Here is a 22,937-nt window from a genome sequence, read left to right as displayed (position 1 = left end):
AAACGACAGGTGTAACCATAGCAAAAGTTATGCGTTTTAAAACAAAAACGCACTAGTGTAAACGCAGCCTCAAAGTTATAAACAAACATTCTTTCAATTATGTTAATAGAATGAATAGAATGTTTATTCAGAGATCTCTGGTCTTTAATAACGCGTTCAAAACATTAGCACAGAAATGTTATTTATGCATATTTCATGAAACGTTTTTAGAAAAACAACAACAACAACAACAACAAAAACAGATAGGCCTATACATATAGATATAGATATGTTTTGTAATGTTCAGAGAAAATTCAAAAATGACATTCCCACAATGTAAAAACTGAATGTTCCCTTAAAGGGATAGTTCAGACAAAAATGAAAATTCTGTCATTAATTACTCACACTTGATTCCAAACCTGACTTTTGAATACGCTGCAGACCCCATTTTAATGTGAAAGCTCCGGGGTTGCGTTTCAGTGTAAACGGACCAAAACCGAGATTTCTGAAAACTATGGCGTGGCTGCCCACATTTGCTCTGCGTATCCTTGATGACCGTGTAAACAATAACATCATGCTCGTTGTATCCATAGATGTGCATTGTGACATGCATTTTCAGTTGTGTAGTGCAGATGGAGATCGTTTCTGAAATGCAATGAAAACGGCAGTGTAGTTAAAAGGCTGTTTTAAAACAAAAAAGGAACTAGCATGACGTTATTGTTTACACGGTCGTCAAGGATATGCAGAGAGAATGTGAATTTTAAATTTCTAAATTTGACATGCCCCAAACCAATGGTGTTGTAGCATTGCCCACGGCACTGAGCGCAGATTTGATGCTGTAGTAGAAACATGGGAGTCGGCGCTCTGACTGAACCCAAATCGCTGTGCCTTGTTTGCAAGCAGAGGAATGCACATGCATGCACAGGCAGTAGAGACTGACACAGAAGAGAGGAAATTGTTGAATAAAGTCGTTATTTTTGTTTTCTTTATGCAAAAAAGTATTCTCGTAGCTTCGTAAAATTAAAGTTGAACCACTGATGTCACATGGGCTATTTTATCGATGTCCTTACTGTCTGTGAACGTGTTAGTGCCATTGCTGTCTGTGCGGGGCCAGAAAGCTCTTGGATTTTATCAAAAATATCTTAATTTGTGTTCCGAGGATAAGCAAAAATCTTACAGTTTTGTAATGACATGAGGGTGAGTAATAACTGTTTGTCAATCTGAAGCTGCTGTGAGACAAACTGTATTGTACAAAATGTGACTTGATTTGACTTGACTAGTGACAGTAACTGGTTTCATAGCCCTCTGCATGCTACTATACCCAGCTACAGAAGTAGATGTATGCTAAATGGAAAAAAAACTAGCTTCATTCATAAAGCATATGGTTGCACAGTGTCTATCAATGACCTCAACCCATGTTATGCAATGTGTTTTTATTTTTATTATATCCTTTGTCCCCAGTGATGACACTCTGACTCTTGCGTAGGCTGCACTTGAAAACATCCTCTGCGGGAGATCGGGTACATCAGGTAATTTAGTCCTTTATGCAGACGAATATTTTAAAATAAGCGCACAATGTTCGACACAGTGGATTAGTTAAAAATGAGGAAAAACATGTATTGCAGATGAACTAAATGGATGAATAAAAAGTGTTTGCTTTGTGCATGTTTATTAGGTTAGAATTAGCAGTGGAGATGAGATGTTCTGGGTCATGTTGTTACTAATACACCTCACGATTATGCATGGATCGAACAATGGATTTTTAGGGATCAAGCATGCTCAGACTCACCTGAGTTTATTTGCCTACAAATGCATGACCCTGTTGGCCATTCAGCATAAAAACTCAAGTATCATGGGTCTGTTAGGCCTAGCCCAGCCTTCCTACTCAAATGATTAGTCGCCTTCAATCAGACCCAAATTAGTTTGAAGGGAACAAGCATGAATCCGGCAAGGTAACCAGAGCCCAGTGTTTAAAGATGTATGAAGAGCCTTGAGGAGAAAGTAGAGTCTCTGTTAACCCATCTCACTAACAGTGAAACTTTCATACACTAATCTGCCTTCGTGAGCGCTTGGCGTGTATGTGGGTTTTGAACTGGCACGTGTGGATCAGCCAGACGGGGCAGGTGGGGAGTTCCACCTGCTGAATGAACGCGGTCAGTATTGGGGAGTACCATGGGCTGCGGGTGGGCTCAGCCCTGCTCAGCATTGTAGCAGGTTGTATCATCATTGGTGTGTCAAAGGACTGTGATGCAGATGCTGTGGGGGGCATCTTCCTCGGGGCAGGGGGACTTGGTAAGTAGCAATTCTCTCTGTCTGATCGGCCAAAACTACCATAGATATCTAAAGAGACATATCAGCAGCAATATTTAGAATAGCAGTGTTTTTCCAATGGTTGGTTCCATTGTTGAATACTCTATAGTCTACCTTTTATGTAATCCAATAATCTTTAATACACACATTCAATTTTAGTGAATTCAGTAATCAATAAAATACAAACCATAAATCTGTTCATTAAAGGGATAGTTCAGCAAAAAGTTAAAGTTTTAAAAACATTTATTTACCCTCATGCCATTCCAAAATGGTATGATTTACCTTCTTCTGTGGAACACAAAAGGAGATATTTAGCAGAATGTTCAAGCTGCTCCTTTTCCACATAATGGGAGTGAATGTTGGCAAATAGCATCTTGGACATTTTGGTAAGCTTCATAGTTTTGGAATGACTTGAGGGTGTCTGAATGACAGAACTGTCAATTTTTGGGTGAACTATTTCTTGAATTGCTGCATGAATCTGCAATGTTTTCCAGGTAGTGCTCTACTGCTTCACTGACTATTCCACGGTGCATGTCTCTTTTGCATATCATGCATTTTTAACACTACATCTAATCTCTGCTCCATATCAGCACACCTCCATTTCACACCATTATCCTTTGCCTTTTTCAACAATGAACGCATTTGAAGAGGGATGTTGGAAATGGTTGCATGCTTTCTATATGATACAGAACTATACTGAATCATCCCCCCTGCAGTCATTCACAGTTGAGGTTCATCAAAAAAACAGCCATCCATCATTTGATCCAGGTTTGTAATCCAAGCCACCTGCTTACGATGGTGGGTATGTAATCTACACAGGACCCTGTCACAATAGAGTTGCACAACACACCAGTAGCTTTTGATCTATTGTTTACTGCTGGAGAAAAGTCAGCGTTACCTGTATAGGCCCTTGCGGAAGGTGCATTAGGCAAAATTATTGATGTTCAACCATCATGTCAGAAGTCAAAAGTCCATGTCATAAGTTCATTCAGGCGTGTTTAATAGATTGGAGCTAAACTCTACAGGACAGTGGACCTCCAGGCTTGGACACCCTTGCACTATATGGACAAAACTATGGGATGATACCTGACCATTACACCAACAGGGACTTTACTGACATCACATATTAAATAAATAGACATTAAAGGATTAGTTTACGTTCAGAATAAAAAATTCCTGGTAATTTACTCACCCCATGTCATCCAAGATGTTCATGTCTTTCTTTTCTTCAGTTTAAAAGAAATGAAGGTTTTTAAGGAATACATTCCTCAAATTGTTCTCCATATAGTGGACTTCAGTGGGGATCAACGGGTTCAAGGTTCCAATTGCAGCTTTCAATGCAGCTTCAAGGGGCTCTACGCAAGGAATAAGGGTCTTATCTAGCGAAATGATCTGTCTAAACTTAAAAAAAAAAAATCATGCAGAATAAAGGTGGTTCATGATGCCATTGAAGAACCTTTTTTGTTTAAATGGTTCCATAAAGAACCTTTAAACTCTGCAGAACCTTTCTGTTTCACAAAAGGTTCTTTGCAAAAAAGGTTCTTCAGATTATGAAAAGGTAAGAAAGAGATGGTTCTTTAAAGAACCTTTGACTGAATGGTTGATTGTGGAACCAAAAATGGTTCTTCTACTGTATGGTATCGCTGTGAAGAACCTTTTAAAGCACCTTTATTTTTAAGAGTGTAGGTGCTTTATAAGTACTAATATACAGCCAATATGTTAATAATAGGCATGCTAATAACTAACTAGTTAATAGTGAGAATTGTTCCCTATATTAAAGTGTTACCATATTTTTTAACCACAAATGCTGGTCTTGCACTGGCTTTGCGATGTGCATACACGACTTTTATACATTACGTAATCACATTAGAAAAAAAATGAGTGGTTAGTTCTTTATCTGTGTACTTTGGTGGCGAAAAACTCCATTTCATTTTCTCCTCCAAATTCAAAATCGTCCGAGATCGTTGTTTTACCTTTTTTATTTTGTAAAGGGCGTTTGACTTTCTTTGCACAATCGCTTTGTAAACACTGGATTGATACTTCCGCATACGTCACATGTGACCTTTCCAACATAATTATGTAATGCGTGAGGTTATGCTGGTGCAAGACGAGCGTTTGTGGTTAAAGTATATAAATATTTTTCTTTTGTTTTAGAAAATGACAGATTTGTTTGCTAGATAAGAACCTTATTCCTCGACTGGGATCGTGTAGAGCAGGGGTCACCAAACTCAGTCCTGGAGGGCCAGTGTGCTTGCCGCAACATGCGTTTCAAGTATACCTAGTAAGACCTTGATTATCTGGTTCAGGTGAGTTTGATTAGGGTTGGAGCAGCTGTGGGCTAATGGTTAGGGAGTTGGGTTTGTAACTGAAAGATTGCGAACCCCCAACTGCTCCCCAGGCCCTGCAGCGATAGCAATATGGCTGCCCACTGTTCCGGGTGTGTGTGCATTTGAATTGGTTAAATGCAGAGCACAAATTCCGAGTATGGGTCACCATACTTGGCCACACATCATGTCCTTTCCTTTCCTTTCCTTTCCTAAACTCTACAGGACACCAGCACTCCAGGACGAAGTTTGATGACCCCTAGTGTAAAGCCCTTTGAAGCTGCATTGAAACTGAAATTTAAACCTTCAACCTGTTGGCACCCATTGAAGTCCACTATACAGAGAAAAATCCTGGAATTTTGCAGTGTTCCCCATTCATTCAGTAGAGCATTTGTGATGTCAGGCACTGATTTTTGAATGAGAGGTGTTTGATGGGGTTGAAGTCTAGGCCAATCATGTTCCTCGACACCAAACTCAACCATGTCTTTATACTGGAGCACAGATATGCTGGAATAGAAAAGGATCTTCCCCAAACTGTTTCCACAAAGTTGGAAGCATAGCATTGGCCAAAATATCTTGGTACGTCAGATTCCGGAAAAACAACCCCGAACCATTATCCCTCCTCCATCAAACTTTACTGTTTGCACAATACAGTCAGGAAGGTAACATTCTCCTGGCATCTTTCAAACACAGACTCACCCATCAGACTGCTAAACAGAGAAGTGTGATTTGTCACTCCATAGAAAATGTTTCCACTGCTCCAGAGTGCATTGGAAGTGTGATTTACATCACTCCATCCAACACTTGTTATTGTATTTGGTGATATGAGGCTTGCATGCAGCTGCTCTGCCATGGAAACCCATTCCATGAAGCTCCTAGCGCACAGTTTTTGTGCCGATATTAATGCCAGTGGAAGTTTGGAACTCTTCATATATGGAATCAGCAGAGCATTGGCGACTTTTACACACCATGCGTCTCAGAAGATGATCTACTTCATGGCTGAGTTGCTGCTGTTTCTAAATTCTTCCACTTCACAATAATACCACTTACAGTTGACCATTCAATACCTAGCAGGGGTGAAATTTCATGAACTGACTTATTGCAAAGGTGGCATCCTATCACAGTATCGCAGTTAATTTAGTTTCATTAAATAAGAGGGTGCCAATACTTTCGTACATATAGTGTATATTCAGTATTCAGTTACTAACTGTTAAATTCTTGTTTATTGAACTGATGTATAAAATCAATCGTACCGTTGATTTAATATTAAAACATGACATAGCAACGTTCATACAAGTACAATCATAGCTTCACCTTCACTTGCGTCAACTACCCTCTCTACTTAGACTAAAGTCCAATTCTTGCATTCGTCTCATTGAGATATCGCTGTCATGGATGTACACGTGAGCTTGGAGGTCTTTACTGGTGCATGAACATGTCTCCTGCCAAACAAGGCAGATCGATTGCAGTGCCACACTCTAAAGCATCCACCACCATGATGGATTGTCAGGGGTGAGTTAGGAAAGAAAGAATGAAGGAGATTGGAGGACAAAAATGACAAAGAGGAGGCAGAAAGGGAAAATTGTACGAGGGAGGATACACAAGCAAGGCACGTGGAGTAGGAGCCCTCAGCATGCTGCAATCATGCCTGGCAGTGGCGTCTCATAACAGAAATTGGCCAAAACACAAAGCCAGCAGAGGTGGCCCATCCTTTTCAAACAGGAATTGATTCACAGCTTGAATAGTAGGTGCATAATCAAAATCCAGCACAGCCCCTGCAGTCTACAGCTGTCTCGCCAGCAGCCTCAGACCTCAGGAAACAAAGGGACAGACAAAAGAGAAACCGCTCAGCTGTGCACCTTCATTAGCCACAAGGATATAATATGTTTTTGGGAAGGCATGTCAAATTAGAGTTGGATAGTTTACCCAAAAATGAAAATTCTGTTATTATTTACTCACCCTCATGTCGTTCTAAACTAAAAGACCCAAACACTTTATTTAATTTAGGTATTTATTACATATTTGATAAACGTGGGAGTTTGTGTGTGTTGCATTCATGCGGAAAACCTGCCAGAACAAACCTCATTGGTTCTCATGCATCACAAACAAACGTTTAAGCTTCGTGTTTACCATATGTGATGTACTCTATGCAACCTGATCTCATGATGCAAACGTACCTGCGGGAACTTTTTCACAAGATGCGAAATACGTACCACCATGTATGTTTTGTGACATATTCAATGTGAAATGTCCACTCAGCGGTGCTAAAAGAGTGTTTGTTTATTCCCTGGAACAGATGAGCATACATATGGTATGTTTTATGTGATGCTAGTTTTGTATGTGCCACCACAGTTCTAACTTGAAATGTCCATTGAGTGGCTAACTCTAATGCTCTGTGACTGAAACGTCATGTGACTAAAATTACATACCATCTGCACTACACCTAAACCTACACAACAGTATGAACAAAAGTGAAAGTCTTTTCTTATTTACTTAAAACACAAAATAAACATGAAAGGATAGCAGAATGTATTTTATTTCAACTGCAGAAAGATGTCAGTACACACAGTTTTTCAAGTTTAAGTCCACCAAAGTTAATCTACTCTCCTGTCTGATTTGTTTGTGGGACATAATGGTGGATTCAGCAGTATGATTGATCAGATCGCCTGTCAATCAAGCTGTTTGCTAAAGGTCCATTTCATGCAGAGCAAGCTTGTTACGTCCAGAAAGCGAAAGATATGGAGCTGTAATCATAGCTGTGTATAAAAACAATTACTGTTTTACTGCCTCTAGTGTTTATTTCTGTTGGAAACTGCAGTGATATGTATGGTTAGGGTGACCATACGTTCTCTTTTCCCTGGACATGTCCTCTTTTCTAAAAAAATGATTTCTAAATCGGCTTTTGCTTTCTACAGTCGCCATTCATTGTGTACGTTTTTTAATTAAAGTCCTGCGTGGGACTGTTTTCTTGATCCCACTCCCACGGACTTTCGGGCCATTACCGCCTGCTCACGCAATCATTCTAATATTGAAAATAATTTTCGTGGACCAGGGAGCCAGCATCGTATGCAGAGTATTTAAATCTTTTTTGAATGAGCAGCTATTCACTTTCACTTTCAGTTTCACAATCACACGCACTCTGTATAAAGGGAGCACATGTTACAAGATCAGATATGAGCACATTATCTGCTGAGCAGCAAATCCTCCAGCATGATTTTGTCAGTTATCTCTCCTTACTCCTGTCTTGACCCATGATCAGTTAAATCTGATTCCTGCAGCTTGTGTTGGATGCAGGGTTGCCAAATCTGCATTTTTTTGCACACAATTGGGCTGATTTTAAACTGTTGTGAAGGGTTAGTTTTCTCCTGTGGGTTAAATATTTGAAATATTGCATAAATTACGTTTGACTGAAATGCATGCATTGAAACATTTTGCATTTTAAGTTGTTAAGATGTTAAGTTTTGTGATTTCCACTGGTAGGAATCCTTTTAGCTTTATGATCAATGTGCACAAGAGTGACTGTAAAATTTACATTTTAGGCAACATGCATCACTCTTGTGCTCAGGGCATCCCGTGTTCGAATCCTGACTCGACGACCTTTCTTGAAGCCCCCCCACCCCTCCCATTTCACTTCCTGTAAATTCTGATCTGTCATGTCACATTAGGCAAAAGGCAAAAAACAAGGCAAAAATGCCAAAAAAACAAAACAAAACATAGATCTTTAAAAAAATAAATAAATAAATAAAGACATTTTAGGTATGGAAATGAAGTATTTTGAGTTTTGATATGGGACATGGTCGTTGCGTTACTTTGGGGGCTTTTTAAACCCTCACCACCCACGCATCCAGCCCCCACTGTTCTCTTTTTTGCAAGCTAAAATATGGTCACCCTATTATTGGTACGTATTGGTACGTATATTGCATCTTGCGAAAAGTTCCCACAGGAACATTTTCGTTCTGAGATCAGGCTCTATGTATGTATGTCAGTCGTATTTCTAAATTACATCTATGCATCATATAAAGTGATCGATCTCTTCAGATCACCTTAAACTGCTCAATTCGATAACACTTTAGTATAGGGACCAATTCAACTAGCTACTTGTGCATGCATATCACTAGCCTATTGGCTGTTTATTATTACTTATAAAGCACATATTTTGCATGACCATATTCTATATCCCTAATCCTAGTCAATACCTAAACTTAACAACTATCTTACTATTAACAAGCAGCAAATTATGGGTTTATTGAGGCAAAAATCGTAGTTAAAATAAAGTGTGACCCTCAGTTCATATGGTTACCTGGACTTTCAATAGAGGGACAAACACATTTCAGGTTTCATTAAAATTATCTTAAAGGAACAGTGTCAGCATTCTTCTCCCTGTAATTTGTCTCCATGCCTCTAGAGGTCCCCTGTCTTCTCATCTGCTGTTGTTCTTCCTTGTGTGGCCTTGTTATCTTTATTCAGGGCACCTGGGACTCATTTCCCCCAGTGTAGTTAAGCAGTGCATTTTTCTCTGGTTCTTCACTCGGTTTTTGAGTCTCTACACTGTGTTGTTTTTCCTGCCTCGCTAACGCCTTCCGAGCTACCTTAAGTAAGGAATCCAAGGTTATTTTCCTTAGCTATTGTTGTACCTTTGTTTTGTTTTTTCCCCTTGTGGAGTTTTTGTTTCTCTTGTTATTTTTTTTCCTTTGTGATTGTTAATTCCTCATCCTGAGAAGAACCTTTGTTGGATTTTTGCTTGCAAAGACTTTTTTTTCAATAAAGATACATTTCCTGGAACTCTGCTCAAGTGTTTCGTTTGGGTCCAACTTCAACACTCTCAGCGGCTCAGGGGTAGAACTCCCAACTATCACACCAGAGACCTGAGTTCTAGCCCGGATCCTGACAGACAGTTCACCAAAAAATGAAAATTCTGTCATTAATTACCCTAATGTTGTTCCAAACCCGTAAGACCCATTCGTCTTCAGAGCACAAATTATGAGGATAGTGGAGAGCTACCGGGAGGAAAGAGGGGAGCAGGATTGTCAAAGAACCCCGAGGTGGGATTTGAACTCGGGTCGCCCGGAGTGCAGTGCACTATATGTCGATGCACTAAGCACAAGGCTATGGGTGCCGACCAAATTAAGATATTTTTTGATGAAATCCGACAGCTTTCGGAACCTGCATAGACAGCCACATAATTACCACATTCAAGGCCCAAAAAGGTAGTAAGGAAATTGTTAAAATAGTTCATGTAACATCAGTGGTTCAGCCGTAATTTTATGAATACTTTTTGTGTGCACAGAAAATAAAAATAACGATTTTATTCAACAATTTCTTCTCTTCTGTGTCAGTCTTCGTCACGCGTTCATGAGAGTACCACAATGCATGTGTTTGATGCTGCTGATGCAGGAGCCGTCATTTTTGGGTGAACCATTCCTTTACTTTGTATATTAAATATTAACCAAAGTCTAATGGGTAAATGATGACAGAATTGTTTGTTTTGGGTGAATTATCCCTTTAAGTCTTAATAAACTTTGCATGAATCATTAGCAGAACCAAAAGCAAGCCTTTCTGTATCAGTTTAATGCTCACGAGTGCTCTGTTTCTTTCTGCTTTCTTAATAATGCTTAAATTGCTGTTCATCAATTTGCAGTGTAATGCAATATGCATGGGGCCTGTCTTCAGTGTGCAGCTCTAGTTCAGGGAGCCATTTAGCAGAGGGAAATGCAGTAATACTAGAGCCGAGTATTTCCCTACTCTACAAAGACTAACTTGAAGGGTTCATGCAAGTTAATGCTGGTTTGCATGTCCACGCTGTCAGGTTGGTTAAGTCTGGTGGGAACATGCAGGTCTTGTCAGCAAGACATAAAGGACGATGACAGCACAGAGTGAACGATTCAGTCCACATCTGCTGTTCTCTGTGTGTGCTCTGCAGGTCTGCTCATTTCAGTCTACCCGTTCATAAGAGCATGGTTCAACTTCCATCACATACTGCCCAATATAGGTGAGACTATATAATGTTATATTTTAAAGCACCCATTACATTTTAAGGGCCAGATTTACTAAACAGTGCAAATTAGCGTTAGAGCGCAGGCGGGAGGGGAAAATTCTGTGTGTGATTTACTGACAATGCGCACAGTAAACAACCACATCATTTCCATAATGACCAGCGCAATCTACCAAGAGCAGTACAAATTACCGCCTGCTTTAACACATGCTTTTTTTTTGGGTGCAAGTACCAGAAAAAACGTTAGTAAATCACGTTGACAAACAAATGTTACACTATTATTCAAAAGCTTGGGGTTAGTAATATTTCTTTAATTATTATTTTTATTCAGCAAGAATGCATTAAATTGATCAAAAGTGACATAAAATATGTCATAATGTTACAAAAGATTTATATTTCACATTGTGTTCTTTTAAACTTTCTATTCATCAAAGAATTATGAATAGAAATATTATGTTTTCCACAAAATTGCAACAAAAATTAATTCTGCATCACATAATCCTTCGGAAATCAGAAATGTTGAAAAATATTTTTAAATAGGTCTGTCAAACGATTAATCGCAATTAATCGCATACAAAATAAAAGTTTAAGTGTGTGTACTGTGTGTAACTATTATGTATAACTATTAAATACACACAAATTAATGTATGTATTTAAGAGAAATATGTTGTAATGTATATACTACATATACTTGTAAATATTTCTTAAATATATACATGAATGTGTTTGTATTTATATATACATAATAGTTACACACAGTACACACACATATATCACACAGGCAAGCTCAAACTTTTATTTTGTATGCGATTAATCGCGATTAATCATTTGACAGCCCTATTTAAAAAGGATTAATATTAGGCATCACAACTGTTTTCAACATTTCTGATTTCTGAAGGATCATGTGATACAGAATTCATTTTTGTTGCATGATTTATTTTAATATTCTCCTCCCATAAATTTGCGTCTGAAGGGAAACTCCTACAAATGCATATTCCTAAAGTGCATGTCAGGGTTGTGAATTTTATTTAGTTTAGAACATAAATTATATATACACTGCTCACAGGTTTGGGGTTGTAAGGCTGAATAAGGTAAATGCCGTAAAATTGAGAAATATTATTACCGTTTAAATTTACTGTTTTTTATTTCAATGTATTTCTGCATCACATGATCCTTCAGAAATCTTTCAAATGTTGAAAACATTTGAAAACATTATCATTTTTAAAACAATTCAGTGGAAAACATTTCTATTCAGGATTCTTTGATAAATAAAAAGTTGAACAATTTGAACAATTTGAAATACAAATCTCTTGTCACTTTTGATCAATTTAATGGATTCTTGCTTTAATAAAAATAATAATTAAAGAAATATTATTAACCGCAAGTTTTTGATAGTGTATATATAATGTTTGTTTGTGTGTAAGGCCAATAAAATCTTTATAAAGATTTGTGAACTAGTATTTCCGTTATTATTATACGTATTGCAATTATATGAATTTCCAGTAACACTTTAATGTTACATTAGTTAATATTAGTTAATGTATAAACTAACATGAACAAACAATCAAGAGTACATTTATTACAGTATTTATTAATCTTTGTTAATGTTAGTTAATAAAAATACAGTTGTTCATTGTTAGCTCACAGTGCATTAACTAATGTTAACACGCACAACTTTTGATTTCAATAATGAATTTGTAAACGTATAAATTTACAATAACTACGATAAATAAATGCTGAAGTTCATTCTTAGTTCATGTCCACTTCCAGAACAAAAATGTACAGATATTGTACTCACCCCCTTGTCATCCAAGATGTTCATATCTTTCTTTCTTCAGTTGTAAAGAAATTATGCTTTTTGAGGAAAACATTTCAGGATTTTTCTCCATATAATGGACTGCTATGGTGCCCCAAGTTTGAACTTCCAAAATGCAGTTTAAATGCGGCCTCAAATAATCCCAAATGCGGTTGTAAACAATCCCAGCCGAGGAAGAAGGGTCTTGTCTAGCAAAACAATTGTTTATTTTCATAAAAATAATACAATTTATATACTTTTTAATGTCAAATGCTCGTCTTATATTGCTCTGCCTGAACTCTGTGTATTCTGACTCAAGACAGTTAGGGTATGTCGAAAAACAGCGATTTAGGGCGATTTTGAAGTTGAGGGAGAACATGAGATGGGAGTTTTTCGACATACCCTAACTGTCATGAACCGGAAAAAAACAGGCAGATAAGACCTTGGCTGGGATAATTTACAACTGCATTTGGGATGGTTTGAAGCTGCATTTAAACTGCATTTTGGAAGTTCAAACTCGGGGCATCATATCAGTCCATTATATAGAGAAAAATCCTGAAATGTTTTCCTCAAAAAACATAATTTCTTAATGACTGAAGAAAGAAAGACATGAACATCTTGGATGACAAAGGGGCGAGTACATTATCTGTAAATCTTTGTTCTGGAAGTGACTTCTCCTTTAACTAAACTAGTTAACTGATGTTAACTAATGAACCATATTGTAAAGTACTACTGAATTTCCTTGAGTTTCAGTTAATTTTAATTGAGCTTCCTATATAAATTCAAATGCATCATGTTTGCTATCTTACTCCAATTCAAATACAAGTATTTAAACACAACCCTTGTGCCTATCAATTATATTTAAATGCTGTATAAAATTTCACTATAGAGGCAATCTTGATTATGTTGTGTAACATGAGATTTGTTTGCTTTTGTGATGAGAGACCATGTTGCACCACTCAGGCTAATATGACAACATCTAATTTTCTCAGGCAACTTCAGAGTGCACCCAATGGCTACAAATTCAAATCCAGCCCCCGATCAGCCTGCAGCTACACTCACACGAGAGGGTAAGTGGCTGTTTCACATGGATATGCACACACAAATCCATTCGCGCGCACACACACCCCTCTGCTTCCAGTCTGACAATTGAAGAACGATTTCCTATGACACCATTTTAGAGTGGCTATATTTCCCTGGGTCAATGTAGCGATGTCCACTGCTTCTCATTTGCACTCTCTCTAGCCTGCTAGATCTGAGGTAAGAGGCTCTGAGCTCTGGTCTGGTCTGGTAATATGGAGCCTTACGTCTTTCAATTTGGTTATTTCATGTAAAATGGCATCATGGTTTCCAGTAAAGACTAATTTTTACATACTAATTTTGTTTTTTTGTTTGATAATTGCTCTTTAACTCCTGTTGAACTTAAAAACTACAATTTCAGAGTCTCTAATGGAATCGTAGCCATAAAATCTAATGCACTGAACACAGTGTTCCTGTAAATTTACTGTTCCCTACTCTAATGTTCATGCATGGTAGATTTAAAATATTGTGCCTGATCTTCTACTCATCCCTCTCAATGAAATTTAATGATGTTCTAGCAGGTAACTATTTCAGAGCAGCTTCCTGTGCCAATCCCGCTTCCTGCTTCTATCAGTCTGTACATGAGTCACCTGCATGAGGCCAGGCCATGACAGTACAGATCAGGTTACTAAAAATGAACACAGTAAAATTTGCCCTGCAACTTTACTGGAAATTTCACTTGAATTACCAGTTGAAATAAAGTCACTGTATGATTACAGGAGTCATACTGTTTGAACGCTTAAACATTTTTGATTATCACTGGTATTTTTGTTATAATTATTTTTAGTCACAAAACAGGCCATAAAATATGTACAGCAAATACACAGTAATTGTTTATATTATATAAATATGCTTTATATTTTTTTTAAATGATAATCTGATGTGGGCCTGGATAGGTCCAAGACTGTTTTATAATAATAATAATAATGATAATAATAATAATAATAATAATTTTGTAATTTATTATGCTATTTTACTATAAAATATAAAAATACTATTTAATAATAATAATATTCAAATTATATTTTATTGTATTGTTTTTTTATTCTTAAAAAGTCTTAAAAAATAATGACTTTTTTCAACATGTAATTTACTATTGTACTGCAAAATAAGAGTATTTAATAGTCATCATCATTTTTCGAAATAGTATTTTATTTTTTTATTTTTTAAATTAATACAATTATTAAATTAAGAAAATATTATGTTATTTTACTACTGTACTGTAAAATTAAAAGACTATTTAATAATATAAAAATATTATTAATAATAATAAAATTAATATTATTAATACTTATTTTATTTTACAGAATAACAGCACAATAACAATATTAATACTAATATTTATGGCTGTATAAATTTCTTTGCTTTAAACGTTAAGCTGTATACTTTTATCTACTTTAAACTAATAAGTACTTTTATTAAACTAATCTTTTATTTTATTTATAAATAAATAAATAAATAAATAAATAAATAAATAAGTAAGTAAGTAAGTAAGTAAGTAAGTAAGTAAGTAAGTAAGTAAGTAAGTAAGTAAATAAATAAACAACTGGATGAGTCAGGAAAAATCCATTAGTTAAAAATAGGAACCCTCAAGAACATTCAGCTTCTAAATGTATTAATACTATTAATAATCATTATTATTTTTACTTCTATTTTTGTAATTTAAAGAACCTTTAAAAACAAAACTAGGGTTAGTGGAACAATGGCTTCAGTTCATCTCTGAGACTAGACTAACTGTTTTGCAAGCCACTTTAATAATTAAACTAATATTTAGCAACCCTACAGTAATATTAGTTGTGGGCCATTACTAATAATTAGCAGGCAGTGCTGGCGATCCCTAGGTAGAAAGAATTAGTTAATGAGCAATATGATTTAACAGTACTTCACAACATGATTTTGGTGTGAAACCTGTCATGGGCACTTTAAGTTATGAAATGACTGCATCATGAGATGGGCTACCAGGAAACCATATTTAGTAAATGAGAAAGCTCACTCTCTGCCCTGCTGTGGAAATTACATTGACACGTGTCAATCCTTGCTGATCTGGCATTGTCAGCCGAGCAGCCCAGAGTCCCTTACCTCACACAGCTACTGTGTGTCCTTGCTGCCTCTTCCACGGCCATTTCCTGCTTCAGTCTGCACATCTGTTTCTGCCCCAAACATAATGCACAGTTGTTACGAGATCTGTGTTCAGATGAGTAGATTGATAATCTGGGAGGAAAAAACTCTAATTTGATAGGATGTCTCATTTCCTGCAATTGATTTTCTTGGGTTTTTTACAGAGAAAATACATTTATGTTACCAGACTGTTGGGCTTTATATGAATCCAAGGTATTCTTTGAAACTGTGTGCATGTGGTTTTGCAGAGAAAAGCTATAAAAAGCATGATTATGCACTAAATTTTCACTGCCTGTATTATACCCTCAGAGCACACAGTAGTCATGCACTGAATCATGTAAACAGACATCGGGGACGTGTTGAGCGAACGAAAAGCAGTCTCATATTTTGGTCTCTGTCTGCCTATGGCCTTTTCTCAGACATGTGATCAGCTAAGGACAAAAGAAGAAGAAAAACCTGCTTGTTCCTCCATTCAGTATGACTGTGCAATAATAAAGATGATGCTAAAATAATATAGTTTGATGATTCTTGATTATTATTGATAATAATAATAATTATTAATTTTATTATTATTAATAGTAGTAGTAGTAGTATTCAAAATGTTTTCTTCTATTATTTTTTTAAATTAATAAAATTAGACAAATCAATTAAGAACAATATTACTATTGCAATAATGTATTTTACTATTGTACTGTCAAATAAAAAAGTATGTAATATTATCATTATTCCAAATATTTGATTGAATTATTTCTTTAAATGATTAAAATTAAACAAGCAATATATATATATATATATATATATATATTACTATTGTGTTAAAATGTATTATTATAATGTAAAATATAGAAAGACTATTTAATAATAGTAGTAATAGTAATAATAAATAGTAGTAGTAGTACTATTTAAAATATTTTATTGTATTATTTTTAATTAAACAGATCAATAAAGAACAATATTACTATTGCAATAATGTATTTTACTATTATACTGTCAAATAAAAAAGAGAATTTAATATTAGTATCATTCTTCCAATCAGAATAATTTCTTGCCATTAGTTGATTAAAATTAATCAAGCAATAAAAATATATACTAAATATTGCTAAAATGAATTATTCTATTGTAATGTAAAATATAAAAAGACTATGTAATAATAACAATAATAATAATAGAGAATTTTAGAATTTTTAGAATTATTTAAAACAAATTAATTAAGTACTACTGCAATATGTAATTTACTATTGTTCTGTAAAATAAAAGTATTTAATAATAATAATAATAATAATAATAATAATAATAATAATATATTCAAATAATATTTTATTATTTTTTTAATTAGTCACATTCTTCAATTAAGAAATATTGCAATATTTTATTTTACTACTGTACTGTAAAATTAAAAGACTATTTAATAATAATACTAATAATAATAATAATAATAATATATTCATAATTTATTGTATGGTTTTTTTTAATTATTAAAACTAAAATAAGTAATTACTACTGCAATATGTAATTTACTATTATTCTGTAAAATAAGAGCATTTATTAATAATAATAATAATAATAATAACAATAATAATAATAATAATTATTATTATTAAAATATATTTTATTGTTTTATTTTGTAATTAGTAACATTCTTCAGTTAAAATATATTGCAGTTTTACTAGTGTAGTGTATTAATACACATTTAATAAATATAATAATAATAATAATAATAATAATAATAATAATAATAATAACAACAGGGTTCCCACTTTTTTTCAGTGATCATTTTCCAGGACTTTTCCAGCACATTTTTATTTTAATTATGGCGGGAATAAAAGACAAGGAGAACACCATAAAGTAACATATTGCTCTCTCGAGAAGTCTTTAAAAACATACAGTTTATGACCATGACTTAACTATAAAATAAGCTCTTTAATATGAGCTCTTAATTATACATTACAACAAATTATTTTCAGAACCAATTTCAGTCCCATAGCAAAATAAACAAAATATATTGGAAGTATTAAATAATTGCATTTACCTATTTGAAAATAAAAATACAATAAATCAGTTCATTATTTATGCTAACAATAATATTAAAGAAAATGCTTTAAAATATTGGCATGTGTCCTTCAAATATTATTTTTAATTGAGTGTTGCTTTAAAAGGGTCAAGTAAAAAATTAGTGGATTCTGACCAACTTAAACACCTCTGATTGGCCATTGCATATCACAGTTCATAGAAAGTGATATAATAATAATAAAGCAGCCGCTGGTGTCGTTACGTTTTAAAGCTAATTCACACATGCTTAATCTAGACCCGTACGTCATCGTACATTTCATATAGTTGACTGTTGACAAATATCGAAATTGGAATTATATCGTATCAACCGAAATTAAGAAATATAGCGTGATATAAATTTTGGCCATATTGTCCAGCCCTGAGATCCATATAAAGATTCTACATACATGATTAGTTTCTGATCTAATTTATTTCTGTGAAATTATGCTACATAAAAAATATCTGCAGTAAACAAAAACAGCACACTAGTTGATTGAGAGCGCAAATTCACTCTCTAACAGCAGGTGGTGCTTATGGATAACTGGTTATCCCTGTAAAAAAAGCAGCACTGTGCCTAGAAACACTACTTTATTATGGATAATACAGTGGCAAGATGAAAAAAGAAAATACCATCTAAGCTTCTCTGAGCTCCTCTTAGAGATACATTCATACTATAAACACCCCCCCAGTTAAATTTTATTTAAATAAATATTTCGCGCATTGTGAAGAGTGAGATTGCTCTGCCAGTATTTTGTCCTCTTTGCGTTCATCTTCAGCATCTCTGGCCTTTGTTAATGTCTCATTTACAGACTTCGTAATATTTCCACACAAATTACATTTTGGAAAATGCTTGCAATACAGTTTGTGTGTAAGTCCGGAACAGAGATCGGATGAAATAAAACAAAAGAGCTGACAGCTAATAGCGTCTTTGAAGCAGAAATTGGTCAGTTATGATTTATGGCAGTTCGAACATTTTCTACAACTAGCATTATTTGTTTCGGGCTTGGCTAAAGGACAACACAATTCCTTTTTTTCCAGGACATTTTCCATTTTCTCTCATTTTCCATGTGTTTTCCAGGACTGGAAAATTAGTCATCAATTTTCCAGGTTTTCCAGGACACGTGAGAACCCTGTAATAATAATAATTCAAAGTAATATTTTATTGTTTTATTTTTTTAATTAGTAACAATCTTCAAATAAGAAATATTGCAATATTTTATTTTACTACTTCACTGTAAAATGAATAAACTATTTAACAATAATAATAATTTTATTTTACAGAATAATAGTACAATTACAATACTTATTAATACTAAAATTTATGGCTAGATAAATTTCTTTGCTTTAAATTTTACTTCACTTTTTACTATATACTTTTAATTACTTTAACCCTTTAACTGTCACTCCCTATCTTAAACATAGACATAAAAATGCACTATCCAAAGTTATTCATGAATGAAAACATTTTGTAATATGATTTTGATGTACAATTTCCATGGTAATGCAATGTCTGATTTTAAAATGGTTTTCAAAGGATGAATTTTGAGATTTTAAGTTTTCAGTTGATATATAATTTCTTAGGAGTTATATTGCGTGATAGGTAAAAAGGTAACAAAGAAAGTTTTTTGTGACAAAGGTCAGAACTTCTGTGATGATGTAGATTTTTGAGGTGCACTCTTGTCATAAATTAATCTATTACTTTTCCTACATAATTTGCAACACAAAACAGTGGCAAAATATCTGTTTAGGAGTCTTAGACCTTCCCAACGATGTATAGATTGTCATGATTAGATTCAGACTTATTTGTAATATGGTGAAGTAAACGGTGACAGTTAAAGGGTTAAACTAATAAATACTTTTATTAAACTAAACTTTTATTTTGGCAGAAAAACCCTGGGAAACCTTAAAGAAGAAGTCCATTTCCAGAACAACCAAGATGTTCATGTCTTTCTTTCTTCAGTCGTAAAGAAATTATGTTTTTTGAGGAAAACATTTCAGGATTTTTCTTCATATAATGGACTGCTATGGTGCCCCGAGTTTGAACTTCCAAAATGCAGTTTAAATGATCCCAGTTGAGGAAGAAGGGTCTTATCTAGCGAAACGATTGGTTGTTTTCATTAAAAAAATACAATTCAAATACTTTTTAATCTCAAACGCTCGTCTTGTCTTGCTCTGCCTGAACTCCGTGTATTCTGACTCAAGACAGTTAGGGTATCTCGAAAAACTCCAATCGTATTTTCTCCCTCAACTTCAAAAATCATTTCATCCTACATCGCTGCAGAAGTACCGACCCAGTCTTTGAAAAGTGAACATGCAAAGAAGATCAAACACCCTTAACAAAAAAAGGTAAAACAGTGATAGGATGATTTTGAAGTTGAGAGACTTCGACATAACCTAACTGTCTTGAGTTAGAATACACAGAGTTCAGGGAGAGTAAGACAAGACGATATAATTTGTATTATTTTTATGAAAATAACCGATCGTTTCGCTAGATAAGACCCTTCTTCCTCAGCTGGGATCATTTACAACCGCATTTGGGATCGTTTGAAGCCACATTTAAACTGCATTTTGGAAGTTCAAACTCGGGCACCATTGAAGTCCACTATATGGAGAAAAATGAAATGTTTTCCTCAAAAAACATAATTTCTTTACGACTGAAGAAAGAAAGACATGAACATCTTGGATGACAAGGAGGTGAGTAAATTATCTGTAAATTGTTGTTCTGGAACTGGAGCTCTCCTTTAAAGCTTCTCTTTTGTTGACAACACATCATTGTATGTCTCTCACTAAAAATTTCGAAAAACAACTGGCATGGATTTACGCAATTCACACTGACAATATTTCAGATCAGAAAATACTGAAATCATTATAAATACAGATTTCTTGCTTTCTCTGTCTCATTCTTAGGGACTCAAAGCCAGCTAAACATAGAGCGTTCGAAGAGCCGGATGGGGACATTTGTGGAGACAGCAGCTCCTACAGCAGCCGAGGGCTCACAGGATGATGGGTGAGACATGCGTTCACAGTCTAAATATATTACAAAGCAACACTGGTGTTTAACAGCAGCGCGAGAGCTTGAAAAAGCAAAATGTTAAGGTAAGAATTCTTCTGTGCGGCTTTTGACCTGCGTAAATCATTGTGTCATTCACATATTCATAACTTTACATTAACAATGAGGTATACAAGACACAGATTAAACTCGTGCATACATACTCCCCTCATTACATCTGCGACACAATGAATTCCCTCTCTCAATATGGCAGTCTCTCTCTAGGGCCCGAGAGTAATTTGATTCTTCTAGCAGGCTGCGGTGCCAAACAGCCCACGTCTTTGTGGCTCACTAGAGGAACGGCGTGATTGGGATTTCCACTTGCTTTGAGAGAGGCTTTTTACTCCCCTATTGGGCTCACATTATATGCTATGCCAGGAGCCAATCACTTCCAAGACATTATTTTGATTGACCCTCTCTGTGACATTTTACGCTCATATAAGAACCACTAGAGAGTAGCGAGATTGGTCCATTTTCTGCCTGCATGAGTTGGCGTCAGAGTTTCATGTGCATATTACAATCCGGCTATAGATTTGAGAAGTCTTTTCTCATCGAATACGGCTCTTTTCAAAAATGGAAAAGAAAGGTGTCGACCGTTCCCCATTATGAGCTTATTGGTCTCAGGCCAACAAAGAAGTTGCTGTGGATGTGGTTGTCATGGTGACTTACACCACTGCCTTCACTCATAATGTCATTTATGTTGCACGAGGACCCGACTTGGCGCTGCCTATTCAACTTAGAGAAATAAGCATGCACGCTTATGCTGTACTAACACATATATTCACACATTTTGAGCATATTTTTTTGTCTTTTAGCCCTTCTGCAGATGTTCCAGACATCTTGGGCAGGCGGAAGTTTAAGTCACCATCTTCTGATCAAGACGCTTCATAACGGCTGGATCCAACAGAGTCTCATTAAAGAGCAAACAGTATTCATTTCACAATAAGCAAGGCTGATCTCTGCTTACAGCTCATTATGGTATCCTATCTGATTTCATTCGTTCAAGCAAGGTGTCTGCTCTAATGAAATAATGTTTAATGAAAGCAGTGAGAAAGCTGAAAATCAATGACGAACAACCATGTGCTTAAAAGGATGTCATCATGTACTCACTCTCATGTTGTTCCAAACCTGTATGAGTTTCTTCCTTCTGTGGAGAATAAAAAAAAGAAGATGTTATAGAAAGAACGTTTGAGCTGTATTTGTCGAAACAATGCAAGTCAGTGAGTTCCAAAACAATACTGGCGTCCAAACGCCATTTTTCAGAGCGTGGTCTGCTCCTGAATTTCTCGCAGAACACAAATAATCTGAAGTAAGTTGGAAATTAAACAAGACTGGTGCTTAAACCACTGAGCGTGAAGAACATTTCAAGTAACACTTTACTCAAAGCTTTTATGTATAATGCATTATAAAGGCATTTATAATGTATGTTGTATTGCATTATATATTTTCATAAATAATTGTAACCAAAGTTAAAATGCATTATGATATTTGGAGTTTCCTTGTTAATCTTCAAATCTTAAATTGGTCGTTTATCATGTGTTTTAATGCATTACTTTTTCTCAAGGTGTATACATAAGTAACTGTTGTTACAATTATTAATGAAATGCATTATAAGGTTAATTAAGGGATAATAATGAATTATAATGAATTACAAAGGCTTCAAGTAAAATATTACCCATTTAAATTATCTAAAATTTTGTCTGCTTATTTGCAATGTCTCTAGATGTTTCCTGTCACATTTAGAAAACTTTCGTCTTAGTCTTTAAGATTTTAATAATTTTGACTTCATGTAACTGCAATTTAAGATGTTTGGCATTTACACTTATTCATTTGGCAGAGGCTTTTATCCACAGCAACTAACAATTGAGGAATACAACAAGTGATTCATCTTAAAGAGGTAGTTCACTCAAAAATTCTGTCTTTAATTACTCACCCTTATGTCTTTCCAAACCTGTAAGAGCTTTGTTCATCTTCAGAACACAAATAAAGGTATTTTTGATGAAATCCGAGAGCTTTCTGAGTTTCGAAGTTTCGTGCTCAAGTTCACAGAGACCGAGACGGCAGAAAGCGCATCCTGTTTGCTTTCATTATTTTACAAAAGCGCAACGTTTCGTTGTTATTGTGAGTGCACACAAATACATGCAGAGTCTTTACAGATTTGAAAGATGTATTACTTTTATCTGTATGACCAAAAAAGAGGGAGTATTTTAAGAGCAAATGACCGCACCAGCACCTCCATCT

General features: G+C 35.0%; 1 protein-coding gene across 2 annotated transcripts; it reads left to right on the top strand.

Annotated features, from left to right (window-relative positions):
• Positions 1 to 1,973: 1,973 nt before the first annotated feature.
• Positions 1,974 to 21,992, top strand: kncn (kinocilin). 2 transcript variants are annotated; one of them, XM_051133442.1, is made up of 5 exons: positions 1,974 to 2,271; positions 10,534 to 10,602; positions 13,393 to 13,470; positions 20,555 to 20,654; positions 21,512 to 21,992. In XM_051133442.1, the coding sequence occupies exons 1-5, from the start codon at positions 2,124 to 2,126 to the stop codon at positions 21,585 to 21,587; spliced, it is 471 nt and encodes a 156-aa protein (XP_050989399.1). In that variant the 5' UTR covers positions 1,974 to 2,123; the 3' UTR covers positions 21,588 to 21,992. The 2 variants fall into 2 exon arrangements, with proteins under 2 accessions (XP_050989399.1, XP_050989406.1); XM_051133449.1 differs by lacking the exon at positions 10,534 to 10,602.
• The last annotated feature ends 945 nt before the right edge of the window (positions 21,993 to 22,937 follow it).

The sequence above is a fragment of the Labeo rohita genome, chromosome 2, assembly GCF_022985175.1.
Source record: "Labeo rohita strain BAU-BD-2019 chromosome 2, IGBB_LRoh.1.0, whole genome shotgun sequence".
In the NCBI taxonomy this organism is placed as follows: Eukaryota; Metazoa; Chordata; class Actinopteri; order Cypriniformes; family Cyprinidae; genus Labeo; species Labeo rohita.
This window is presented reverse-complemented; position numbering and strand designations above follow the sequence as displayed.